The sequence below is a fragment of the Monodon monoceros genome, unplaced genomic scaffold (assembly GCF_005190385.1).
Source record: "Monodon monoceros isolate NGI ecotype Baffin Bay Population unplaced genomic scaffold, NGI_Narwhal_1 Super_Scaffold_18, whole genome shotgun sequence".
In the NCBI taxonomy this organism is placed as follows: Eukaryota; Metazoa; Chordata; class Mammalia; order Artiodactyla; family Monodontidae; genus Monodon; species Monodon monoceros.
In genome coordinates, this window is record NW_021703774.1 from 150,927,585 (window position 1) to 150,955,403 (window position 27,819).

Below are 27,819 nucleotides of genomic sequence, written 5' to 3' on the forward strand. Positions count from 1 at the left end.
CAGAAGGAATACCCAGCGTAAATGTCGGAATAACCAGAGAGTGGAAGGTACAAATGAGGTCAAATAAATAGGCAGGGACCAGATCATGCAAAATTCTTTAGGGATAGCAAGGAGTTTCAGTTTCTCTTCCTCTCTGCCTCTCTCTCTCTCTCTCTCTCTCTCTCTCTCTCTCTCTCTCTCCTTTAACGCTGAGAGCGATGATATGCTGTTGGAGTTTTCAGAAGGGTGACAAGATCTCATTGGTATTTGGCTGCTGTGTAGTCGGCCACTTTTGGAAGGGCTTAGAGGACAAATTCAGAAGATAATTAAACTTAACCTTCTGTCATTGGCCTGGGAAGAGGCATCTACATTTGAGGGTGGACCCAACTAGGAGTTTTAGGCCGGGCGTCCAGGGTAACTGGGCGGTTGCTACGGAGGGCAGCTTGGTGGTTGCTAGGGAGAGAGAGGGGCGGGGCTCGACGCAGGGCAAAGTCTAAGAGGCCGGGGCGGGGGCGGAGTCTGGAGTGCGGCGGCGCGCGCCTCGCGTTCGCAGGAAGTCGCTCAGGGTAAGGAAGGGATGCGAGCGGAAGTGACGTACTCCCGCGCACGCGGTCCAGCGTGGGTCGGGCGGGTTGTTTCATCCCGGCTTGGGAAGTTACGAGATCTTTTACTCCACGTAGGCCGGACCCAACGCTCCGGTCCCCGTCCCGTCGGCAAGATGGTGAAGCCCAAGTACAAAGGACGGAGCACCATCAACCCCTCTAAAGCCAGCACAAATCCTGGTACGGGCGGCGGGGCTCGCGGAGGGTGGGGCTTGGAGGAAGCTTGGAGGGAGGGACACCGGGTGGCCTTGCTTGGAGTGACTTCAAGCAGAGTGGCCTTTGGGGATGAGAAGGGAGAAGGTGATTACTTGTTTCTAGGCCCTGAGGAGGGCTCAGTCTTGCACGCCTGGCAAGGCTAGATGGCAGGCACCAGCTCTAAAGCCGGGAAAGTGAACACTCAGGCCTGGCAGCCTTGGGGCATCTCCACCTGTGAGGTGCAGAGACTGGGAAGCTCTGAGTTGGAAGGGACACTTAAATTTGACCTCTTCTTGGGTCCCTGTGTGTGTCAGGTGTTGAAGCCCCTCCCCCAATACAGTACAGTCTTGTATGAGTCCAGCTCTCCAGCTCAAGGAATTACTAGAAGTACTATGAATTAGACAAAGTCAGTCTAAAAGTGATGTAGCCTGACCCAGCTGGCCCTTTACACTTGGCCACACTTGCCTACCACCTTAGGTTTGACCATTTAGATGAGAAAGGGCTAGTAGATTTGGAATCATCCCATGATGATTTGGATTTCAAATCTTGGAATCATCGCATCCGCCAAAGTGCATAGAAAATGCTACAGATAAGTATGATTGTTTCAGTAAAGATGTTTTTGAAGATGTGTATGAGTTTTGTTGAGGTTCCACCACAGAATGAACAAGATAGCCTTTGGGGGAATCCCTTCCATTTGGGTTTAGTTAATAAAACATATTAAAATATGGCCTGAAGTTTTTGATTTTAATTCATGTTGAATGTTTTACCTGGACCGCTGATAAATTATTCAGTTTGTGTAGACTGGGATCTGACAGCGTTAGACCTGAAGAGGCCCTTAGAGATCATGATGTTATAGGTGAAGAGACTGAGCCAAAATAGGGGAAGTGTCTTGTCACAGCTGGCACACGTAGTGAGCAGTAGAGCCGCCAGTCCTGTGATTTCTGCCTGTTTTCTACTGCATGACTTCAAGACAGATGACTTAAAGGCATCCCCAAATGAGAAGCTAAGCCGGTATTACTATGCTAATTTGTCCTTCTCTTTCTCTCTGAGATGTAAGGCAAGAATTACTACCTATTTTGCTGTTGATAAAACTAAGGTCAAACATTAGGAAATTAAGAAACTGGTACATTAGGAACACTTATGTGTCAGAATCGTAGTCTTCATGATGCTTTGCCTGTAGCAGGCACTCAGTATTTGTTAAACTGAGACCCAGAGGTAGGTGTCTTGGTGGTTAAGAGCACAGATGGTGATCCGATGCTTTTGTTCAAATTCTGGCTCTTGTACAAAAAATCTTTGTACAAGATGCTTGCCCACTGAGCCTCAGTGTCTTAACCTGCAGAATGGGGATAATGCATCCCTCTTGGTAGGATTGTTGTATGTATTACATGAGACGATGCCTATAATGTGGATAGCACAGTGCCATAATTAGTGCTCAGAAATATTACCTACTATCATTTCAAACACAGTCCTACGGAGGGTTCCAGATTAGGTCAACTTTGTCATACCATGTAGCTTCCAGGAATGATTTTGTTGGAGCAACACGTGGAGAAAGTGGAGATTTTGCAGTGAGGTGGCAGCTTGCCTGCTTTGAGTGAACTAGTTGGTGTGTTTGAAGCAACGGCTATACTTAGACTTGTTGGCTATCAAATAGTGTGCCTTCCCCTTCTGTGTTTCCTAGATCGAGTTGAGGGAGCAGGAGGCCAAAACATGAGGGACCGGGCCACAATCCGACGCCTGAATATGTACAGGCAGAAGGAGCGCAGGTGAGCGTGGGCGCTGGTGTCCTCTCCCCTTCCCTTCCTGCCCTTGACTTATAGCCGACACCTGTTAAGCCTTTGATATTCCCACCCCCACTTTCCCCAGGTAGGAGTAGTGTATTTTCAAATACCGTTTTATATGATAAACTGAATTTTGGGTTAAAGACATGCGCAGTAGGGGGTGAAATAGTGATTGTGTCACCGTACTGTACGACAGCCTTGTTCCTCACAGCCTCGGCCTACACAAATGGCATGTTAAATCTCAAGGTACATATCTGTCAGGTAGAAATCTGCTTTTCCTTAACAAAGCATGTAGGATGGTGTCATGAAAGCGGCCAGAAAACTTGTTTTTTCTGATGACAAACTTTAGATCGCAACGTTGTGGCACTTGGAAACTCACCACAACTCAGGTCCGCTGAGGCAGCCTCTACCACAGGGGCTTGCTGAGTGTGGCATTTTGCGACGTGGTCTTGTTTTGTCTTATTCAATTTGTTTGGTAATTGGATTCTTCATCCGTTCTAAAAGATGTGTCTAAAACACAAATGTCAATGAACTTAATCTGCCTTAGTCACCTACTCTGCAGTTTGTTTTAGAATTTCGAGTTCCAGCATAAATCACCCTCTACTTAAAATTCATTTAAACCAGCCTTCAAATAATTATCCAAAAAAGACTCAAGTATGCAGTTTTCTTTTTTAAAGTAAACAAACAGTAAACAGATTTTTTTTTTTTTTTTGGTAAACAGATTTTTAAACATGGTCATTAGTTCTTATTCATCGAGCAGAAATCATTACATGCTCTGTTGCAAGAGGTTAAGTGGCTTTGGGGCAGTCTGTTTTGAATGTAGAAGTACTTTTTGTTTACCAAAATCTGTGTTTCATGATCACTTAAAACTGGAAGGAGAAAAAAAAAAAAAGAGGTCCTTTTGATGGAAAGCGTATTCTGTAAACCCAGCTTTGCTGTAGCCTTGCCTCTGTTGTCAACCCAAATCTGTTATTTCCTCAATTCAGGAACAGCCGTGGTAAAGTGATTAAGCCTCTGCAGTATCAGTCAACGGTGGCTTCTGGCACAGTGGCGAGAGTGGAGCCGAACATTAAGTGGTTTGGTGAGTGCGGTCCTTTGCTATTTTTACCCTAGAAAATGTGCGCTGTATGGAAAAGGGTAGAATGTTCAGGTGTCTAAAAGGCAGGTATCTGGGGGCTTCCCTGGTAACGCAGTGGCTAAGAATCCGCCTGCAAATGCAGGGGACACGGGTTCGATTCCTGGTCCGGGAAGATCCCACATGCCACGGAGCAACTAAGCCCGTGCGCCACAACTACTGAAGCCTGTGCGCCTCAGAGCCTGTGCTCCGCAACAAGAGAAGCCACCACAATGAGAAGCTGGCACACTGTAGTGAAGAGTAGCCCCCGCTTACCGCAACTAGAGAAAGCCCGCGCACAGCAACAAAGACCCAATGCAGCCAAAAATAAATAAATAAATAAAAATAAGAGGCAGGTATCTGGGGTGAGGGGAACTGCCAAGGACAGTATGAGAAAGGGATGAGATAAGAAGTCCCCACCGTGGGAAAAATGCAGAGAAAAGTCATGGCGGTGGCTTCCATAAATGACTTCTTTTTGAAAAGAGCCCATCATTGTTCACTGTGAGTGAACCCCTTAGACAGATGAGATCATCCTTAATGACTAGCATTCATTAGAACGCTCCTCTCCTAATTTCCAGTCACCTGGAGAGGTGACTTTGAGAGGTGCCTTGCAGGCGCGTTAGTGCCTTTAGCCTAAAGTTCCTCTGAAACACTTTTTCTTAGTGGGGTTGTATTTGGACTGAGTGACAATGAAAGGACCTCTCGTTGGTCCTTCCCAGGAATGAATAGCGTATCTCCAGAGGCCTTGGGGAAGCGGGATTTCTTCCTTTGGAAACTCCACCTTCACCTCTGTTGGGGCTTTCAGCCTTTCCCTCAGCCACTGCCAGCTGTGTGGGCACATCAGATGGTCAGACCGCATTCTTTGCCTGCTGTTTGACCTCTCTTCTGGGGGGCAGATGGCAACTACCTTTGCACATCTCGTACGTCTCTTGGTGGGATTGGTACCCCCTAGGAAACTACAGCACAGAAGAGTGTCTGAGAGAACTCCTTCAAGAGGCCTTTAGCATGGTGGCAAGGTCCAGTGACACTAGATCCAGACCTCCTGGGTTTGAGGCCTAGTTCTGCCATATCTGGGACCATGGTCAGGTTCTTAAGTTTGCTCATCAATTTCTCCATCCGTAAAATGAAGATAAAAACAGCACCTATTGCGTTGGACTGTTGTGGTAATTAAATGAATAAATACTCTTATGTAAAGTGCCTAGAATAGAGTCCAGCAAGTAGTACAATAGAAGCTTTAACCGCTGTCATTGTCACCATCCCCGCCAGCGTGGTCGTCTTCACCTTGAGTTTGGCATTTGTGCTGCAATGCGCTGTTTAGTGAATACGATCTCTCACTTCCAAGGTGTTCTCCAAGCAGTGTTATATAGTTTCATTTTGTTCCCTTGCAGGGCTTTGTTGATTAATTTAATAGTGCCTTCAAACCCTAATAACCCTAAAAACCAGAGCTGTGACTCTTAGGTGCTGTGCTTCGGGATTCTCTTGAGTATGCTAACTGATCAGCTGTGATTGGCTCCAAATTTCTTTGCCAGATCTAGCAGGAAGTAGGACATTTGTCAAATCTCAGTTCCATTCAGTGATGTTTATTTTTCAGTTTCATCCAGTCAGGAAATTGGACTTGGAGAACTATTGAAACCCTTTGTGTGTCTGGGTTGGTGGATTAGTTCTTAGTGTATGAGTGCAGGAGAGGCAGCTTTTTTGTTTTTTTCCTTCTTTTAAGTTTGAAAATGGCTACGTGGGATGGATGTGTCAGGTGTTTGGGTGAGTGAGGGCAATTTAAAATCTTACCTTTATAGCACAGGGAGATCAGCTCGGTGCTTTGTGACCACCTAGAGGGGTGGGATAGGGAGGGTGGGAGGGAGGGAGACGCAAGAGGGAAGAGAGATGGGAACATATGTATATGTGTAACTGATTCACTTTGTTATGAAGCAGAAGCTAACACACCATTGTAAAGCAATTATACTCCAATAAAGATGTTCAAAAAATAAAAAAAAATAAAATAAAATCTTACCTTTCACTGTGTCCCTGGGAAGATGGAGGCGGAAGTTGTAAGGAGCTATTTATTAAACAGCAACATTCTTTTGTAAAACAGGAAATACACGTGTGATTAAGCAGTCATCGCTACAAAAATTTCAAGAGGAAATGGACACGGTCTTGAAGGATCCATACAAAGTTGTCATGAAGCAAAGCAAGTTACCCATGTCTCTTCTCCATGATCGAATCCGGCCTCATGTAAGATGGAGGATGTCCCCGGCCACCCATGCACATCCCTCTTTACCATACTTTGCTCTTGTTTTTCCATAGAGAATAGTGCCTGCTTTCCGAGACTTCTCCTTTCACCTTTGTTAGGGGTCTCACCTTTAGCATGCACCGAATTCTGTCGGAGAAGTTCAGTGGCATAGTAGTGGACCAAAGCACAGGCTTGGGAGTCAGGCCTGAATTTTAATCTTTGCTCCGTCCCTTCCCGCAGCCTTAGTTAGGGTTCTCTGCGAGCTTTCACTTCCCTGACTGGTAAGTCAAGGTGACCCCCTCCTCGGGTGACTGGATGCAGATGAAACATCCAGTAAGGCTCTTGGCACATGGTGAGCACTTAGGCCACCGCTTACTTAGACCTAAATAGATCATGGCTATTATCAGTACTGTTTTTAAATGTTTTTGGTAAGCAAGCTTGTTTAAGTGGTAGTTCCATCAAACTTTGGGGAAACATAGAATTAGGATTGGCTTGGTAGGAGGGAGACCTTTGCGGTTGAGCACTTTCAGCTTCTTGAGAGTTCCTTAGAGAGTCTTTTCAGCTGAAGGAAAGGGTGCCAGTCAGATTGGTTGTTAATCGTTGAAGTTAGAAGTGCAGTAAAGACCGAATCTGGCTTGATTGGAATTAGTTTCACGCAGAACCAACGAAATGGCCTAATGCCTGCCTACACATTTTTACTTGCTTTGAATAGTAATTCCCAAAAATGTACGTAAGTACAGCGCAGAGCTTCAGTTCCAGCATGAGGAGGGGAAGAAGACACTGACATGCATACATGGATTAAACACGGATTAAACAGTTCAAAGAAAAGCGTTTACTTGCAGAACAAAGTAAAACCCAAGGCCTGGTTATTGCCGCAGGTTTTGTCAATATGCTTTGTTCTATGACAGACTAGAAGAATGGCACCTATCAGTGGAGTGACTGTGTTCTTTCAGGGAAACTCACGAACGACAGACAAGTTGCTCATTTCCTTTGTTCTCTCTGTCCTCCCTAAAGCCATCTTTCAACAAACTATTGGCCCCTGTTTATGAGAAGAACAGAGAAGTTCTATTATGGATTTATTGCTTTGTTGCCCATGGCAGTCGTTCAGTGCTTCTAAAATTCAGTGCTTAAATGTCTGATGCATGGAGTGAAGGGCCCACAGCTGCAGGAGTTTGTGTTTTGGTGCAGACAGGCACTCAGTAACTGATGAGTTTTCTGCTCTGGCCTTGCAAAACCTTACCTGTTTTAATTTTAGTGCAAAACCTACTACTCGTTATGAAATCTGATTCTGAGATTTGCTGCACAGTGGAGTCAAATCAGATATGCTTTTTTTTTTTTTTTTTTTTTTTTTTTTTGCGGTACACGTGCCTCTCACTGTTGTGGCCTCTCCCGTTGCGGAGCACAGGCTCCGGACGCGCAGGCTTAGCGGCCATGACTCACGGGCCCAGCCGCTCTGCGGCATGTGTGATCTTCCCGGACCGAGGCACAAACCCACGTCCCCTGCATCGCAGGCGGACTCTCAACCACTGCGCCACCAGGGAAGCCCCAGATATGCTTTTAACTTTTGCACATTCACCTGTATGTGCATTACAATTACTATGTTTCTGTAGCAGTACTACAGTGGAAATACTGTAACTTATGTTGTCTCTGTATTTTAGTGTATAGACATATTACCACCTTGTACTTACTAAGGTACAGGTTCATAGACACAGGTCCAGGTATATTGTATGTTATAGGCTGAGAGATTTTCAAGGATAATTTTGATCATAATTTTCCCAGTGACATTAGAACCTAGTTCTCATGTAAAACGTGACTGTTCTGTTTGGGGATGTTCCCTTGTTGGAGCATAGTGAGTAAAACTAAACTAAGAGATGGGCTAGAGACTCTGATACTAGCTTAAGGATCTTTAGGAGATGGAGAGGTGTCTGTTAAGTTCAGAAGCCACTGGGTTGTTCTCTCTTCCGTGTTTCGTAGCTGGTGCTTACAGAGGAGCCTGTACTGGGGGGCAGAGGGTGTTTGTTTTTTTTTGAGGATATTCTCTGCCGGCTGTTAACATACTGTTACGTGATAGATCCTAACTCAGAGTTTGACTTTCATCCTGTTTCAAAAATTCCTCTGCCTGTAACTCCTTTACAGGCACATCAAGTTCTAGTTAGGATCAGGTTCCTTTTATCACATCTGAACTATTATTTTGGACTTTTGCTAGATGTTTTTCATCTGAAGACTTTGCATGTGCATTTAATAAAAACGTTACCTAAATTAGGAAAAATGTTATCTGAAACTAAAATGCATCTTACAAAACAAGCAATTCCTTTTAGCCATGAAAGAAATTAACTTCCAAGAAAAAGTTGGCATTTACAGTTGGTTTTTTTTTTTAATAAATTTATTTATTTTATTGTTATTATTTTTTTGGTTGGATTGGGTCTTCGTTGCTGTGCACAGGCTTTTCTCTGGTTGAGGTGAGCGGGGGCTACTCTTCGTTGTGGTGAGCAGGCTTCTCATTGTGGTGGCTTCTCTTGTTGCGGAGCACGGGCTCTAGGCCTGCGGGCTTCACTAGTTGTGGCTCGAGGGCTCTAGAGTGCAGGCTCAGTAGTTGTGGTGCACGGGCTTAGTTGCTCCGCAGCTTGTGGGATCTTCCCAGACCAGGGCTTGAACCCGCATCCCCTGCACTGGCAGGCGGATTCTTAACCACTGTGCCACCAGGGAAGCCCTACAGTTGGTTTAAAAAAAACCCCACAAATTTGAGCATGATCATCCTTGACGAAAATCTGAATTTGGCGAATTTTATGCACTTGTTTGAAAGCTAAAAAAAAAAAAAAGGTCAGAAAAAAGAAGTTAATTTTCAGCGTTGTAGCAGTAATTACATTTGACTAAAGTTTATGATAAATGAAATAAAGCAGAGTTTTTGGCAAGTCTTACACACAGCTATTCATATTTGCTTTGACTATTTGTATTTTGTATTTCTCCAGGAAAGCTTACAGAGCCTTCAGAAGAGGGGAACAAGTGCATTTGCTATTTAAATAAGGATTTCTGATTTGAAGTCAGGCTGCATCCATGTTGTAGATTTTGGTATGGGTTGAGCTTTGCAAAAATGAAAGCAGAAAGCCTTTCCCAGATAGGTTTTGAACTTTTTGCTTTTTCTCAGTGCTTTGCTTAGTGTTACCTGTAATTCTCCTTTCTCTTTAGAACTCAAAGGTGCACATCCTTGATACTGAAAGCTTTGAAACTACATTTGGCCCTAAAGCACAGAGGAAGCGACCAAATTTATTTGCAAGTGATATGCAGTCACTTATAGAAAATGCAGAAATGTCCACTGAGAGCTATGACCAGGGGAAGGATCGTGACTTGGTAGCTGAAGACACTGGTGTGAGGTACAGTTTTAAAGTTCATGCATATCTCCTCATTTGCTCTTCTGCAATGGACATCTTCTTTACAGTTATTTACCTGCAAGAAGCTCGGTGATTTATCTCATAGGTGGAGATCTTCCCTTAGACTAGAAAAATTAGTGAAACTGGTTGGGGCCAGACTAAAGATAATTTAAGGTGGCTTGTTTACTATTGGTCTCTTAATTCCCCCCCAAATAAAAATAAATAACACTTTCTTCATAATAATAACAGTATATTCTATCATAGACAAATTTTTAAAATATAGTTAAATTGGAAATACAACAAAAAGAAAATAAGCACTCATAATTCCACTACTTATGCTAAGCATTGTTAATATTTTGGCGAATATCAGGGTTTCCTCTGGACCACTGGGGGTGGGGGGAGTTCATTGATGGCCTTTGAGGTTTCTGTGACCCTCTGAAGATAATATGGAAAATTTATGTACACGCATAAAAGAAGTGGAGTTTTGTTCTTTATAGAGAAGGGGAGGAGAAGAAGGATCCATAACTTTCATCATACTTTCATAGGGGTTCATACCCAAAAGAAGGTCAAGGATCAGTTAAGGATATATATGTATATATATATGCATTATTCTAGATGTTTTTATTTATAAATATAATACTTTAAGACTGTATTTTAACTTGCTTTTATTTTAATATATTTTTCTAAATTATTAAGAATATATTTCCAGGGGCTTCCCTGGTGGTGCAGTGGTTGAGAGTCCTCCTGCCGATGCAGGGGACACGGGTTCGTGCCCCGGTCTGGGAAGATCCCACATGCCGTGGAGCCCCATGAGCCATGGCCGCTGAGCCTGTGCGTCCAGAGCCTGTGCTCTGAAACGGGAGGGGCCACAACAGTGAGAGGCCCGCGTACCGCAAACAAACAAACGAAAAACAAAACAAAAAGAATACATTTCCATGCCAGTTCTTAGTCAACAGCGATATAATGTTTCATGTCAGAGTAGGTTTTTGTTGTGGCCAGTCCCATGGTTAGACATTTATGCTGTTCAAAGTTTTCCCCTATGGTAAACAACTCTAAGGTAAAACATCAATGTGACTAATTCTTTCTCATTCTTAATTGTTCCCCAAGGATAAATTCTTAGGGGAAATGACGTCGAAGAATATGCAGTTTTTTGATAGGCGGCTGCCTTATTACCCTCCAGAAAGGATTTACCAGTTTAGTTCTCCTAGTTCTCCCTCACGTGTTCCTGAGGTGCCCTAGCGGAGAGGTGCTGTCCCCTGCCTGCGGTGCCACTGCCTTGGTGCTGTCCTCGGTCCATCGCTAGCCCTGGGCCTCCTAGAGGTAAAGTCAAGGCGCTCGAGGCCAAGCAAAAAGAGGCAGCAAGTTAATTTATTCTTAGAACTATTTGGACTTGTATGCTTCTGCTGATTTGAATTTTTTCCACCTCCAAAGGGTACAGTCGGCAGTGGGGGAGAAACAGAACTATTCTTGTTCCAGGGACATTGGGTAAATGTCTCTGAGGCTAGTAAATAAGCAGATTCTCAACCTTATCAAGAAAGTTTCACTCTACGTGAGAGCTGTGGAGTGTGGATTATGGTTCAGATTCCTTTTCATAATTCTCTGTGACAGACTGCCTAATTATAGGTGCTTTTTTTAAAAATTAAATTTATTGTGGTAAAATATACATAACAAAATTTACCATTTTAATCTTTTTAAAAAATTATTTATTTTTGGCTGTGTTGGGTCTTCGTTGCTGCACGCAGGCTTTCTGTAGTTGCGGCAAGCGGGAGCTACTCTTCATTGCAGTGCGCAGGCTTCTCATTGCAGTGCCTTCTCTTGTTGCAGAGCACGGGCTCTAGGTGTGTGGGCTTCAGTAGTTGTGGCACTTGGGCTCAGTAGTTGTGGCTTGCAGGCTCTAGAGCGCAGGCTCAGTCATTGTGGCTCACAGGCTTAGTTGCTCTGCGGCACGTGGGATCTTCCTGCACCAGGACTCGAACCCGTGTCCCCTGCATTGGCAAGTGGATTGTTAACCACTGCGCCACCAGGGAAGTCCCAGTTTAATCATTTTTAAGCATCCAATTTAGTGGCATTAAGTACATTCACATGGCTATGCAACCATCACCACTATCCACCTCTAGAATTTTTTCACATCATCCCAAACTGAAACTCTGTACCCATCCAGCACTAATTCTCCATTCCCCCCTCTCCTCAGCCCCTGGCAGCCACCATTCTGTTCTCTGTCTCTTATGAGTTTGACTTCTCTCTTGAATAGTACTTCACGTAAGTGCACTTGTACGGTATTTGTCCTTTTGTATCTGGCTTATTTCATTAGCATAATGTCTTCAAGGTCATCCATGTTGTATCGTGTATCAGTACTTTGTTTGTATTGCTGAACAGTATTCCATTATGTATACATGACATTTATATTCATTCATCTGTCAGTGGGCATTTGGATGTAGTCATTTTTTAAATTAAGTCAGTTTTTGGTCCGTCTACAACTAGTTGTTTTTTTTTGTTTTGTTTTAGTTTTTATTGGAGTATAGTTGCTTTACAGTGTTGTATTAGTTTCTGCTGTACAACAAAGTGAATCAGTTATACATATACATATATCTACTCTTTTAGATTTCCATCCCATTTAGGTCACCACAGAGCATTGAGTAGAGTTCCCTGTGCTGTACAGTAGGTTCTCATTAGTTATCTTTTTTTTTTTTTTTTTTTTTTTTGCGGTACGCGGGCCTCTCACTGTTTTGGCCTCTCCCGCTGCGGAGCACAGGCTCCGGACGCGCAGGCTCAGTGACCATGGCTCATGGGCCCAGCCGCTCCGCGGCATGTGCGATCTTCCCGGACCGGGGCACGAACCCGCGTCCCCTGCGTCGGCAGGCGGATTCTCAACCACTGCACCACCAGGGAAGCCCTAGTTATCTGTTTTATACATAGTAGTGTATATATGTCAATCGCAATCTCCCAATTCATCCTACCCCCCCTTCCCCCCTTGGTAACCATAAGTTTGTTTTCTACAGCTGTGACTCTATTTCTGCTTTGCAAATAAGTTCATCTGTACCATTTTTCTAGATTCCACATATAAATGATATTATACGATATTTGTCTTTCTCTTTCTGACTTAATTCTGTATGACAATCTCTGGGTCCATCCACATCTCTGCAGATGGCACTATTTCATTCCTTTTTATGGATGAGTAATATTCCATTCTATATGTGTACCACATCTTGTTTATCCGTTCCTCTGTCAGTGAATGTTTAGGTTGCTTCCACGTCCTGGCTATTGTAAATAGTGCTGCAGTGAACATCGGGGTGCACGCATCATTTCGAATTATGGTTTTCTCTGGATATATGCCTAGGAGTGGGATTGCTGGGTCGTATGGTAGCTCTATTTTTAGTTTTTTAAGGGACCTCCATACTGTTCTCCATAGTGGCTGTACCAATCTACATTCCCACCAACGGTGTAGGAGTCTTTTCTTTTCTCCACACCCTCTACAGCATTTATTGTTTATAGATTTTTTGATGATGGCCATTCTGACCGGAGTGAAGTGATACCGCATTGTAGGTTTGTTTTTTTGTTTTTTTGTTTTTTTTCCTTGCGGTACGTGGGCCTCTCACTGGTGTGGCCTCTCCCGTTGCGGAGCACAGGCTCCAGACGCGCAGGCTCAGCAGCCATGGCTCACGGGCCCAGCCGCTCCACGGCATGTGGGATCTTCCCGGACCCGGGCACGAACTCGTGTCCCCTGCATCGGCAGGCGGACTCTCAACCACTACGCCACCAGGGAAGCCCCTCATTGTAGTTTTGATTTGCATTTCTCTAATAATTAGTGATGTTGATACTAGTTTTGATACCGCTTTCCCTTGGCACATGGTTTTTTCCCTAAAACATCCTTTTAATCTTTATAGTGCTTCATTTGCTCACTTTGGGTCTTTTCTTATTTAGAAATGAAGCCCAAGAAGAGATATATAAAAAGGGACAGTCTAAAAGAATATGGGGTGAACTCTACAAGGTAAGACTTTAAATTCTGTCTCACTGAGTGGTTCCTTTGGCTTTCATGATCTTATATGAGAAAACTGACTTGGATCTATTGAAGCTCTGTCAATAGAAATTCCACCTCCAGGATGGATATGTCTGTGCACGTACTACCATTGTTCTAGATAACTGCATTTTTTTATTACTCATATAATAGTAATAACCACATTGCATAGATTCACATATTCTCTGTTAATATTTCTTTGGATTACCTGCTAAAATGATATTCCTGTTGGGATTTATTATACATGGTTAGAGCTGCATGAGAAGTTTTGAGTTACTTAGTCCAGCCCTCTCATTTTACAGGTGAGAATTCAAGTCTAGAAAGCTTGAATACCTTCCCCAGCTTACCCAGGTAGTTAGTACAAGAGGCTTTGTGTCTCCTGAGTCCCGGTCTAGTTCTCTTCAGCTGGCTGAGTTTTAGGTCCACACTCAAGTAATATTCTCGGTAATGAAGACTTTCAAGCATAGTCATGTAATTAAATATAACATGATAGGAAACTAGTACCATGAAAGCAAACAAAATTTTTTAGTTTTTTTGTAAAATACTCAAAATCTATAATATGGAAGCTTAGAGGTCTAAGAAGTAAATGAGGGACTGCCCTGGTGGTGCAGTGGATAGGACTCTGCACTCCCAGTGCAGGGGGCCTGGGTTCGATCCCTGGTCAGGGAACTAGATCCCACATGCATGCAGCAATTAAGAGTTCGCATGCCACAACTAAGGAGCCTGCTGCAACTAAGGAGCCCTCGAACTGCAGATAAGACCCAGTGCAACCAAATAAATAAATAAATAAAATATTTTTTAAAAAAAGAAGTAAATGGTTCTGTTCACTAATAGATAGCAGTCGTGAAATAGACTGGTTTCATGCAAGCTAGTTCTATTTGGAATTCAACAAGTTTCACATACTCACAGGATGAAAACAATTTTTTGAGTACTGATCCCTGGGCTTTGAGATTGGCTACCACCTGCTCTCCTCATAAGACTATTGAGAGGTTATCTCTATTGTTGCTTTATTTTTCCCAGGTTCCCTTAAATGCCTTCTCTCTTTCATTTTGCCCTTGTGCTCCTGTAGCAAGTCACTTTTGCCTCTTTGAATTTGCAGGTGATAGATTCATCAGATGTTGTAGTTCAAGTTCTTGATGCTAGAGATCCAATGGGTACCCGTTCCCCTCACATTGAGACTTACTTGAAAAAGGAGAAACCCTGGAAACACCTCATTTTTGTTCTTAACAAATGTGACCTTGTTCCAACCTGGGCAACGGTAAGTACAGTTGCTAATGCAGAACAGATGACCAAGGCCACACGGCTTCTGCAGGCTCTGAGTTACCCATGAATAAGTCAGTGTCGTGGTCTCTAGGAGTTGGGGCAGCAGTTAAGGTGTTGCACTATTGAGGGTGTAGTCATTCAAGTGTCCTCATCGAAAACAAAACTAAAATCAGCTTCATTGATGATGGGCCGTTACCTTTTTTGTTTTGTTTAATTCATTTATTTCTGGCTGTGTTGGGTCTTTGTTGCTGCACGCAGGCTTTCTCTAGTTGTGGCGAACAGGGGCTACTCTTCGTTGCAGTGCGTGGGCTTCTCATCACGGTGGCTTCTCTTTCGCAGAGCACGGGCCCTAGGCGTGCGGGCTTCAGTAGTTGTGGCTCGCAGGCTCTAGAGCGCAGGCTCAGTAATTGTGGCACACGGGCTTAGTTGTTCTGTGGCATGTGGGATCTTCCCGGACCAGGGATCGAACCCATGTCCCCTGCATTGGCCGGCGGATTCTTAACCCACTGTACCACCAGGGAAGTCCTGGGCAGTTACCTTTGACCCTTGATGGTTGGCAGTGGGACAGCTGTAGCGCCCATAGGATGAATGGTGTGCGCCCTTCAGAAGAGGCGGCTGCCGAGGCCCCAGGTCTGTTTCACATTATGTTACATTAGTTGCATTTAGTAGCAATGAAGGCATTTTTGGAATATTGTTTTGTGTTTATAAGACAAAAGACAGGCTTCCCTGGTGGCGCAGTGGTTAAGAATCCGCCTGCCGATGCAGGGGACACAGGTTTGAGCCCTGGTCCGGGAAGATCCCACGTGCTGTGGAGCAGCTACGCCTGAGTGCCACAGCTACTGAGCCTGCATGCCACGACTACTGAAGCCCATGGGCCTAGAGCCCGTGCTCTGTGACAAGAGAAGCCACCGTGATGAGAAGCCTGCACACCGCAACGAAGAGTAGCCCCCGCTCACCACAACTAGAGGAAGCCCGCACGCAGCAACGAAGACCCAACGCAGCCAAAAATAAATAAATTAAAAAAAAAAAAAGACAAAGCATCAACTGTCATACTTGAAAAAAATATTTCAAAGACTTACAGCTAACATCTTCCTTAGACAACTGTGTATTTGAAGTACCATCCTGTTATTCAAGCTCTGGTTCTTCCTATGTTGTAAATAAACAGCTCACAGTTTACCAGCTTCTTTTCTTTTCTCCCTTTAGAAACGATGGGTTGCCATCCTCTCCCAAGATTACCCGACACTTGCTTTCCACGCAAGTCTTACTAACTCCTTTGGCAAAGGAGCATTTATTCAGCTTCTGCGGCAGTTTGGAAAGGTATTGCGACCTGACCTGTCCCCCCTGGAGTTGGACAGCTGTGGGTTTGTATGAGAATTTCTCTTCCCAGGGTGTGTCAGAGAGTTACCAGCCTCACCTTCCACATCTTCTCGGTAGTGAGGACAGTGTGTTCTGGAGATGTGAACACTCACAGAGCCTCAGGGATTCTGAAATACTCTGTAGCTCAGCCTGTACCCCCATCCCTGACAAACGTCGCTTCCCTTTCTGCCGTGTCCCTGGCACCGGATGGTCCACCCTCTGCTCGATGATGACGATGGGCCCCCTCCCCACAGTGTATCCCCACTCTGGGCTCCCGGGCTGTGCATTTCTCTTCCCTCTGCCTGGGAGGCACCCTGCCGAACCCCAGCCTCGGATCCCTGGTCAGATGCTAGTTCCTCAGGGAGGCCCTGAAAGCACGTGTTCTCGCAGCTTCATGTTCTGTACCTGCAACTTTGTATTTGTGTGTTCATTTAATCTTACCTGGCTTCTAACAAAGGACACCTGTCCTCTGTCCCACCCTTCCCCACTTCCCAGAAGGAACTCGTCCAACTCATAGCTGTTACTTCTGGTGTTTTTTTCCATATTTTTTATATATGCTTATGAATCTGTTTCTTGATCTCACACCCCCCTCAGTTTTACGTATTTGTTAAGTTCCTACTATGGAAAATGAGGGTTAGGTTTCTTACCCCCGTCCTCCCTCTCCACTCCCTCTGTCCTTGTACGACATTTGGCTAAACTATTACTCATTTAGTGTTTAGGTTATTATGACTGAAGTGTCAGTCCTTGCTGATCCACAATGCTATGATTTTAATTCCTTTCTAATAGGACCTTCTGTTTTATCTGGTGTTAATTAGCTCCGTTTTATTTGTCACTGGCATATCACCAAATCCTCTGGTAGCGTGGGAACTTTCAGAGTGTCTGGCGCCTCCCTTCCAGGTGGACTGGCTGCTCCCCAGGCTGCTGCCGGGTCTTCCTGGGATTTCCTTTCCCCGTCCTCTGAATGGGGGATTCCCATGGCTGTTCCCTGTGTTGTCCTTGTTCATTGGATCCCTCTTCTTTCTTGGTTTACTCCTTCCTTTTGATGGAACCTGTTTTCCAAAAGCTTTCTGAAAAGGAGTGCTTAGGAGGAACATTTTTTGAGACCTTGCATTCTGTAAATTTCTTCATACTACCCTCACACCGTTTCTTAGAGTGTTGAAGGCACCACATTGCATTGTTTTCTGGCTTCCGATGTTGCCATTGAGAAATCTGAGACCGTTTGGACTCCTAATCCTTTGTGGCTGAGATCTCTTTGAAAAAAGTTCCTGTTTTACTATGTCCCAATGATGTGCTCTAAGGTGGGTCTTTTATTGTTCAGTGAGGTAGGCATGGACGGGACTTTTAGTCCGTTATTTGTCCTGTACTGTTTTTTGGAAACCACCCCATGCCATATGCCCCCATTCATCTCTGTTCTTGTTCAGGAATTTGGTTTTATGTCCTGGTTTAATTCTTGAATTTCCATTCTTTTTTTTCTGGCCTCGCCTCGTGGCTTGTGGGATCTTAGTTCCCTTACCAGGGATGGAACCCATGCCCCCTGCAGTGGAAGCGCAGAGTCCTAACCAGTGGACCGCCAGGGAATTCCCAGTTCTTGAATTTTCTTATCTTTTCTTTGTTTCAGCACATTTATGACATTTTACCCCGTTTTCTGGGAAGTTTCCTTGACTTGATCATTTAGCTGTTCTATCGCAAACTTTTATTTTGCGTCTCACTTTTAATTTGTAATTTCTGAAAGCTCTTGTTTATGAATTGCCCTGCTCCCTTTTATAGCCTGTTCTTGTTTCACGGATGCACTGGCTTCTCTGTCTCTGAGAACAATGATAGTGGTATTTGGAAATTTTCCTCTACATTTTCGTACGTTGACACTGTTTCCTCCAAGTTGCTGTTTTTCTGTCTTTTCTACTAGAGTCACACTTCAGATGTCTGGTTATTCTTGGTTCTCCACTCATTTAAGAGTGAGCCACCAAAAAAAGGCTAGAGAGACTTTATGCAGGGAGTGGGCTTGTTGAATGAGAGATTTCACTGTGGGTGACTGGGCAGAAACCCAGTGTTTTGTTGGGGGACACTCTAGATGTCAGTGTCTGTAGGGTGGGTTTTTTGTTTGTTTTTTGTTTGGGCTGCACTGCACGGCATGTGGGATCTTAGTTCCCCAACCAGGGATCGAGCCCGTGTACCCTGCAGTGGAAGCACGGTGTCCCAACCACTGGGCCACCAGGGAAGTCCCGTCTGTAGGTCTTTACTCCTGGGCCTGTGAGTTTCCCTAGAAAGGAGTCTTCCTGTCTCCAGCTTGGGCGTATATAGACCTGGCTGCCAGGGTTCTGGGAACTCAGTGGGAGTAGGAGGCTGGGGTTGTACTGTTCAATATTTAGACTTTCAACTAATCACTCTGGGAACACTTGCTTTCAGTTACTGTTATCTCTAAATCTAGGGTCCCTTTCAGGTCTGAAAATTAAAGATATTTTCAGACATGCAGGGTTTCAAAAGAGTCATTATCTCTCCTAAGGCTCTGGGGTAGAGAAGTTGGGCACCCATGCCAGGCGAGGGAGGGGAAGGAGAGGTGTGACTATTTCTACAGACGGTCCACTGGTCAGTCTTCTGGATTTCAGTCCCACCCTTAGAGGGGTCTGTACTGCTGATTCCCAAGGTCTTTCGTGATTCATTGGCAGTATATTTGCTGCATTTTTAGTTTTTCTACCTTTGCAGCCATGTAGCTTTCATATTTTGTAGTGGGGCCAAGTTAGATACTACTTTTTAACTGCTAGTCTTCTGTTAATATCACACATTACTTTGTTCTGTCTCATCTCCAGCGCATGCTTTGGTTTTATATGTTTGGCTCTATGGGTGTGTATGTGTTAATTCCCACGGCTGTGGTTCCAGTGGAGTTTGTGGAGGGAGCGAGGTGGGCAGGGATGTGCAGTCCACTGTCTCTAGTCAGAAGTCCCCATCCGTTTGTAGACTCTTCCTGAGCTCTGCCTCTTTGAGACTTTCACCCAGTGATCTAGTTTTTTGAAGCTGCCTTTCTTTTCTTTTGTTGTTTACTTTTAGCAGTGAAAATGCAAAATATGTTGTGCAGAGAAGAAGAGGGATGGGTCATGGGATTGCCGGTTGCTGCATCTGCTAAGGTTCTCTTCCCTGAAGACATTTTATCAGTGGATGGTGTTCTTCTAAATTGATGGCTAACAAGCTATTTCTTCCTTTGTTTCTCAACCTACGTACTTTTAACCTTAAAACATTCAAGAGTAATTTCACATGAGTGACCGAGGAGCTGACTCACCTCTGATTTATTAATGAGTATGTGTATGCAGCCCACTCAGACTATGCAGGTGGTGCGTGTCTGGGTTTTAAATCAAGTCGTAGCAGTAGTTTTGTACTGTATTCTTTATGGTAGCAAAGCAACACAACCTGTTTGTCCCGTGGGATGTTCACTCTGCATGTATGTGGTGTTTATTCTTTTTTTTTGAACAGTTGCACACTGACAAGAAACAGATCAGCGTGGGGTTCATTGGCTATCCAAATGTTGGCAAGAGCTCTGTCATAAACACACTGCGCTCCAAGAAAGTTTGCAACGTGGCCCCCATTGCAGGTGAAACAAAGGTATGTCTGGCTCAAGGGGGTCTTATTTGCTTTGACTTACTTTATTTCCATGGAGGGTGATAATTCAGGACGTGGAGATGTCTATCTGCTTCTCTTGCGTGAAGATCGCCATTGGGAGTTTAGTCTCCATATAATAGTTGGCAACGTCCTGGAGCTGTTTCTGCCCTTTTTGATAAGACTAAGAGTATTTGTGTGCCACTGCCTGACTCTGGCATGGTTCGGTATGTGCCGTTTGAGTCTGTTTTAAATTGTCACTCCAGCCTTTTGCTTTGATAAACAAAACTAACCCAAGAATATTTGGTGCCTGGGTTAAGAAAGAAAATTCAATTTTAGGGTAGATTCTGTTGGTTGGGGGTCCTACCCTGGAACACAGGGTATTTGGGGAGCACCATGGTTCTGCTGAAAGGAACAGGGGCCAAGCAGTATTAAGCTTCCAGGAGTACTTTTAAAAATCAGAAAAAGCTTTACTGGACATTATTGCACAATACTAGATGGAGATCCTGCCTCTGCATTATTTTTAGACCCTTAGCCGTTGGAAACTACGGCTTATGCCTCGCGGAAGTGCCTCATGCGCAGCCCAAAGAGAGGAGGGGCTTTGGAGCTTCATTACGCAGCAGGCTGCTCCTCTCTGACCGCTACCCCCCTCTCTAGTTTCTTGAGCATCAGGGGTTTGTGAAATCGCTTTCAGGGATTGACCTGGGGAAGTCTCTGCTTTTTAGGTCTGGCAGTATATTACCTTGATGCGCCGGATATTCCTTATCGACTGTCCCGGTGTGGTTTACCCCTCTGAGGACTCAGAGACGGACATTGTGCTGAAAGGAGTAGTGAGTATTTTGGTTCCGAGAGGCTCTTTGTTTGCCTTTTGGGGCCAGCGCTCTGTGGGGAACTCTGGATACCTTTGCTTTTTACTCATTCAGCAGACAGTTTGGGGTCAGCCTGTCTGACCAAACTTGAGGAACATGACACTGAACAGGGCAGTCTCTCCATTCCACTTAAGCCTGTTTGAGGAGTTAGTGGAACCGTGGGCATATCTGGTCAATGTCATCCCACAAAAGAGTTTGTCGTTTACACACGGGCTCCAAAGGGAAGCAGGGCCTGTTTATGTTTAGAGATAATTCATCTTCATGGGTTTATGGGTTGAGTCATTTTGGAACTTGGTCATTTCCTCACTTGTTTCTGAAGACGACGGAGAGCTTTAAATGGTTCCACTTAACCTTAACCAGTGCTTCTGGCTGTGCATCCTGTACGGTTCCTCCCCTTCTTTCTTAAACTGTTCCCTTCTCTTTGTGTCCTGGGATGGGTGGACTTTTAACCATTTCTGCAAGTCAGTAGCACAAAGGGTTCCAGTTTAAACTACTTGCGGAAGTCACACTGTCAGTTTCTGGTGAGCCGAGGTTAGAGCCGAGTTCTGGGCTCCGCGGCTGCGGTCGGCTGTCCATGGCGCTCCTTTCAGCCAACTGCATCTCGCCACCTCCAGGCCAAGCCCGTGCCAGGCCCCGCTTGCTTGGAGGCATTGAAATCTGTTTTCAGATACGGTTACAGAGAACACTGGGAACTTCACTCCTCCCGTAATCAAGTTTGTAAGCAAGAGCTTTCCTGTGAACATTTAGGTTCAAGTTGAAAAAATTAAGACTCCTGAAGACCACATTGGTGCTGTACTTGAACGAGCAAAGCCAGAATATATCAGCAAGACATACAAAATTGATTCTTGGGAGAACGCTGAGGACTTTCTTGAGAAGCTAGCTTTCCGGACCGGGAAGTTATTGAAGGTAAGCCAGGATTTGTGAGAATTCAGACTGGGACGTGCTGCAGGTGTGTGCGTGTGTGGTGTGGACCTTTTATATATGCATGTGTGAGCAGTATGAAGTGCGAAACTTGGCAGGTAGATGGTGCCAACTGGGACCGCCGCCGTGCTTCCAAACCAGGAGGTGGTTTTCTTGTTTGAATTTAATTGGGCCTCTTCCTGCGACATTTCAGGGTGGAGAGCCTGACCTGCGGACTGTGGGGAAGATGGTCCTCAATGACTGGCAGAGGGGCCGGATTCCTTTCTTTGTCAAGCCGCCCAATGCAGAGCCCCCTGTAGCCCCCCAGGTAAGAGAAGGGTGGACCCCTGTCTCGGGAAGCATGGTTACTGACCTGGGTGTGGTGTGTCTTTGGACCACTGCCTTCTCCCTTTAGGGTAGAACTTTCAACTGCAGTGTCTCCCATCCCAGGGTGCCACTGCTGTGACCTGGTGGGGTGGTGACCAGGAAGTAGATGTATGATAGAAGCGTGAGTGTAAATGCCAGTTTTCAGGGCCTTGAGAAAGGAGGGCTCAGTAAATGTGAGTGCTCCTGTGGTTTTCGTGTCTTTTCTTCTGCTTGAAGAACAGGCATTTCCAAGATGCTTTTGTTTCATGGACATTATGCCCAACCATGTGCCAGGAACTGGGAGCATAGGAATAATGAACATGGTCCTTGCCCTCAAGAAGCTCGTGGTCAGGTGGGAAAGGAGAGTGGTACAGTGGATGCTCAGGGAAAGTCTTAGGTTTGGGGCCTCTGGGCTAGATTGAAAAGTTTCCCTACGGTTCCGTGTCCTTCCCCCGGCAGCGGACTGTTCAGGGCTCCAGCTTTGGCACTTTGCCTGTCTATTTCTGGGGTCTTTGTCGGAGCTCAGCCAAGTCTCTTGAAGAAGTGGCTTTAAGTTCTGCTTCCATGCTAGTCTTTTGGGTCCATATTTCTCTGGTTTTCTCTCACCGGGCTCCATTCCCAGAGTTTCCATTGTCAGCTGTAAATTTCCAGTTTGAATATTTTCTCCAGCATTTCAAAATCAACATATCTGAAACTGATGTTACTCAACCTTTTCCCTTCTCCCCACTAAAACCGCCAAACAACCAGTACTGCGGGACGAGGCCCTGCCCTCCTGCACGTATACACACACACGTACACACGCACGCATACACGTGCCAGTGGAGGAGTATTTGGTGTTTTCTGATACCAAATAGCTTTCATTTTTCCATACCTGTTATGCAAGCCTCTGACACCAACTGGGTGTCCAGTAACTTCCAGAGTTAGTGCGGACCCCACAGGTTAAGGGCTGAGTCCCACAAGACTACCCCAACTTCAGATGCCAGCTGCAGGTGGGGTTCTCAGGCTACCCACACTTCTGCCCAGCTGACTACAAATTCAGAGGTTCCCAGGTTTGATAATTTGCTGAAAAGACTCACGGAACTCAGGAAAGTGGTTTGCTTATGACTACCGGTTTATTACAAAAGATACAAGTCAGGAACAGCCAAATGGAAGAGATGCATAGGGCAAAGTATGGGGTAGAGGGTGGTGTGGAGTTTCCATGCCCTCTCCAGGCGGGCCACCCTCCCAGCACGTCAATGTGTTCACCAACCGAGAAGCTCCCCAGAGCCCGTCCGTCCTTAAGGGTTTGTATGCAAGGTGTGTAAGTTCAGCCTTCATTATGTGGGCACGGTTGACTAGATCATCAGCCACTGGTGATTGAACTCAATCTCCAGCCCTCTCAGCAATTGCTTGGGCTCTCCGGTGACCAGCCCCCAGTCTGAAGCTAGGTCCCACCACAGTCATCTCATTAGCATAACTTTGGGGGAGAGGGGCTTATTACAAATAACAAAAGCAAGATACCCCTGTCTTGACCCGGGAGATTCCAAGGGTTTTAGGAGCTCTTGTGCCAGGAACTGGGGTTCAAGGACCAAATGCGCACTTTTATCGTCCTGCAGGGAGTCACGTAGTAAACAGATAACGGATGTAACGTACTGATTGCTGTGAGGAAGGCTAAAGCAGGGTTAGGGGTTTGTGGGAGACAGAGCAGTGCCTCGTACGTGGGGTGGTCAGGGACGGCCTCTGAGGAAGTGGCCTTTGAGGGGGGGCCCTAGTGATGGGAGGCAGGAGCTCCGCAGGTGTCACGAGAGGCGAGCGTTGCAGGCATGGGGAGCAGCACGCGAGGCGGAGCGAGCCTGGTGTGTCGTGGCTCTGGGAGGACGTCGCGGGCGGGCCACGTGGCCGTGCCCTCTGACCCAAAGAGGCCGCCCCTGCTCCCGTGTGGCCCTGCGTGGGAACGGTGGGCTTTCTCTAACTCTTCCTCCACGTCTAGTCGTTAACTTGAGATGGTCAGTGTCCGTCGTCCCCCGCCCCTGCTCCGTGACTCTCCTCCTTTCCTCTTTTTGGTGGTGGCAGCAGCCCCCTTGAGAATCCGAAGGCTGAAATCCACCTTACCAGAAAAATGCACGGAAACGTACATACGAATTTGTGTACAGTTTCCTGAACTTCATGGATTCCTGATGCAGTTAGTGCTTCGCGCAGCCACCTTCGCCTTTGGAAAATCCCTTGAGTTCTGCGAGCCTCAGTTGTGAGTGCACAATTGCCTCAGCTGCGTGAGGGCTCGCGCCGCCAGCCCACGCTCCCTCCGCCCCTTCCCCGAAACAGGCCGCCTCCGGGCTCGTTCTGAGCTCCTAGGAGGTTCCCTCCTCTTTCCTCACACCTTCCTTCCTTTGAGGTGCCTCCTCAGTGCCTCTCCTCTGCCCTCACACTTTCTAAACTAGTGCTGCGATCGCCCTCAGCATTCAGCTGGGCCTTCATTCTTCTGTTATAGTGTGTGGTCATTTGGAATTACCCTTTTTCTTCTTTTTTTTTTTTGGCCATGCTGTGTGTGGGATCTTAGTTCTATGACCAGGGATTGAACCCGTGCCCCCTGCATTGGGAGCACGGAGTCTTAACCACTGGACGGCCAGGGAAGTCCCAAGGTGTGTGCTCATTTGGGATGTGCTTTCTCAGCAACCCCCATTCCTTGCAGTCCCCAGGAACAGTGTAGGGAACCTCCCCTGTCTACAGTGTAAAGTTGACTGGTTTTGATGGCTAAATACTCAGGGTTGGCGCATCCTTTGGGACCGTAGCTGTATTCCTCTGATCCTTCCATGCTGGGTTCAGGGTTTAATGCACATTGACTTAAAATAGATTAACAGTATGACTCAGATGTGCATGCTTTCGATACTTGCCCTTAGTCCTGAGAAGAGGACTGCCTCATTTGAGAGCAAGGTATGGAAGTTCAGAAATTCAGCAGGGAACTCTGCTCAATATTCTGTAATAACCTAAATGAGGAAATAACTGAAAAAGAATAGATACATGTGTATGTGTAACTGACCCACTGTGCTGTACACCTGAAACTAACACAACATTGTTAACTATACTCCAATATAAGATAAAATTTAAAAAAGGGACTCAATTTTCATTTTCTGATTCCATTTCTCTCCCCACCCCACCCCTTTTTGGCCTGACTAGCTTCCATCCTCCTCATCTTTGGAAGTGGCCACAGAAACAGCCCAGAACAGCCCAGAAGAGGACGTCACAGACACTGTAGGTGAGGAGTCGGAATCCATCACCGAGAAGGCAAAAGAGGAGCCCGGCCATGGTGGCGCCGATTCAGAAATGCAGCTGATCGTGGCGCGGGTCCGGCAGAACTTCGGCAAAATCAACGTGGTGCCTCAGTTTTCTGGGGATGACCTTGTTCCTCTGGAGATGTCTGATATTGATGAAGAGCTGGAGAGCCTTTCCGCGGAGAGGGAGGAGGAGGAGGAGGAGGAACAGGAACACCAAGGAGACGAAGAGGAAGAGTCTTACGCAAAGTCCCAGGAAGAACACGCGGGAAGCAACACCAAGGCCGTTATTCAAGCCCTGGATGAGAAGATTGCTAAGTACCAGAGGTTTTTAAACAAAGCCAAAGCTAAGAAGTTTTCAGCAGTCAGGTAGCGTCCTCATCTCCTCACGAATTGCAGTTTGCTCATTCCTTTCCCAGAAACTTGCCACGAGGATTGGAGCCAGTGTGTTTGTAGGGCAGGGGAGGGTATTGCCGTTTTTTAGAAGTGATCTGTACGTTTTTCAAATTCAGCTGCCTGAAGTATGAGAAGCTTAGTATTGATAGTTCTGTCTTTTACAAATGCCCAGGAGCCGCCAAAACAATGTTGCTTCTACCGATGGTGTTAACCACGTGAAGGGGCAGCGGGGTTTCGTTAATCTGCGAGCTTGTCATGGTCCCTGCGTCAGCGCCTGTGTGGGCAGCGGGGGGGACTGTTGGACGGCTTCATTGCTCTACTCTTCCCCTTACAGAATATCCAAGGGACTGAGTAAAGTGGTTTTTGCAAAATCCGAAGAACAGAGAAGAACAGCTGAAGAAGACGTAGAAGATACGGGTACAGTTAAATTATTAAAATCATGTAGATGTGATTTGCATCTTTAGCACGTTGGGGAATCTAAGTTTAATCTCCAAAGTATCTCTTGTACTGTCATCCACACAGATATTTATCATATCTGGCAGGTAACCCTGGTTCCACTTACTATTATCACACAAATTGGCTTTTCTTCTTTTTATTCTGCACATGTCTTGGGGTTAAATGGGTGATTTGGGAGAATTCCTCTCAAAAGAGTACATTATGACCATTGTAATCTAAGGGTGGGTCCAAAGACAAATTTTTTTCTGGGGGTAGGATGGTTCATGTATTTATTCTTTATGTGGTTGGACTACTAGCTCCTACATTGAGTGTGTTTTCAAGACAAACGCAAACCCCGCCAAGGCCACTCAGCGCCCCCAGGTCTGGCAGCCTCCAGCCTCGTCCTGCTTTGCTCTGCTCTGCTCACCACACTCCCTTCACACCGGCCTCCGCCTTCCTTCTCCAGCACAACAAGCTCATTCCCACCTTAGGATTCAGACACACTTTGAATTTAAAAATCCCTGTTTCTTTCCTCTGTGTGTACTTGTGTTTCGTTTCCAGCACCTACCAGAAAGGGAAAGAAGAGGAAGGCACAGAGGGAGGAGGAGCAGTCGAACAAAGCTCGCAGGACGCTTACATCTAAGGAAGTACGTGCTTTGGTCTGAAACGTCCCCCAGGTGTAGAGAGGGGAAGTCCATTTCTTAAGACTCACTCTTGCAGAAACTAATGGTCTAGAGTTGAAATCAAGAAACCCCAGTCCTGGGGCTTTCCTGGTGGTGCAGTGGTTGAGAGTCCGCCTGCCGATGCAGGGGACACGGGTTCGTGCCCCGGTCCGGGAAGATCCCACATGCCGCGGAGCGGCTGGGCCCGTGAGCCATGGCCGCTGAGCCTGCGCGTCCGGAGCCTGTGCTCCGCAGCTGGAGAGGCCACAGCAGTGAGAGGCCTGCATGCCGCTAAAAAAAAGAAACCCCAGTCCTAAGTGACCTAGTTGAGGTCAGTGAAACAGGATCAAGGAGTGGGCTGCTGCATGAAGGTCCTTGAGTTTATGTCTTGTTTTACGAATTCCTGATCACTATCCCCAAACACGTGGACCACTGTTTGGAAGAGTCCGCTGGGTTTATGTGGCCTCAGGGAAATGACACGTGAGGAGCAGAGCTGTGTAGGCAGACAGATCACCGCCTTCTGTGAAGTTCAGCTCTGTAACTGGGCCCTCCAGAGCTGGAGGGGGCCCTCTTCGGAGGTGGAGAGCTTGTTATCAGAGCGATCAGCCTTAGACCAGAGGACCACTTGTCAGGAGCTCAGGAGAAAAGATTCAGGCGCTGGATGAGGGTTGGACCAAATGACAGTCTGTAACTTGGAGTGGTCACAAGTCACAATGGAAGTGCAGACTTGGGTCTGTGAGGTGAACTCTCCCTTGTTGGCGCTGCTTCCGGTAGTTGTGGGAGCAGCGTGGAAATAGAACACAGAGAAACAGAGGGGCCTGTTTTATGACTTTCAGTGTTTGATTGGTTTTTTTCCCTCTTTGTGTGTGTGCGCCATTTTTTACAGCGGAGGCGAGAAGCACGGCAGCAACGATCCAGAAAGGTCGGTGTACGCTACTATGAAACACACAACGTGAAAAATAGGAACAGGAACAAAAAGAAGACCAGTGACTCAGGAACAAAAAGAAGACCAGTGACTCAGAGGGGCAGAAACACAGACACAAGAAATTGAAACATAAGCAGTAACATTTTAAAAGTTGTTTATTAAATTCTACAAAAATATGCAGTTAGAAACTCTGTTCGTTTTCTTCATGCCCAGTTGGCATTTCGAAGGCCATGGGTGCATCTGTTCTGAGATTTGAGAGTTGAAACCATTTACCAGTGCTAGTGAAAATAAAGATAAGCCCCTCACCCCCAAGGATCTCAGCGATGGGGTCCACTGGAACTTTGGACACTTGAATTAGCCCTGTGAGTTCCTCAAGCAAATGGAGATATCTGACAGAAACAGGCTTGAGGTCTAGAAAATGTGGAGTGTGGTATGTCTTTTGTACTGGCAATGAGCAATTTAGAACAGAAGCTCTTTGGAATAGAACTGTAAAAAGAAGAAAATTTTAGGGATGTCGTGTGCAGAGCCTAGGCTTT

General features: G+C 45.9%; 1 protein-coding gene across 1 annotated transcript; it reads left to right on the forward strand.

Annotated features, from left to right (window-relative positions):
- Positions 1–587: 587 nt before the first annotated feature.
- GNL2 (G protein nucleolar 2) lies at positions 588–27,633 on the forward strand. Its single transcript, XM_029229818.1, has 16 exons — positions 588–761; positions 2,455–2,539; positions 3,541–3,635; positions 5,758–5,897; positions 9,082–9,266; positions 13,185–13,251; positions 14,378–14,536; positions 15,745–15,858; positions 19,360–19,488; positions 20,208–20,312; positions 21,099–21,257; positions 21,466–21,579; positions 24,771–25,234; positions 25,596–25,678; positions 26,258–26,343; positions 27,245–27,633. The coding sequence occupies exons 1-16, from the start codon at positions 698–700 to the stop codon at positions 27,407–27,409; spliced, it is 2,214 nt and encodes a 737-aa protein (XP_029085651.1). The 5' UTR covers positions 588–697; the 3' UTR covers positions 27,410–27,633.
- Positions 27,634–27,819: the final 186 nt, after the last annotated feature.

Coding starts and splice junctions, on each gene's coding strand:
- GNL2 (XM_029229818.1), top strand. CDS start 698: ATGGTGAAGCCCAAGTACAAAGGACGGAGCACCATCAACCCCTCTAAA. Junction 3,636..5,757: donor GCCGAACATTAAGTGGTTTG/GTGAGTGCGGTC, acceptor TTTGTAAAACAG/GAAATACACGTGTGATTAAG. Junction 25,679..26,257: donor AGAAGACGTAGAAGATACGG/GTACAGTTAAAT, acceptor TTTCGTTTCCAG/CACCTACCAGAAAGGGAAAG.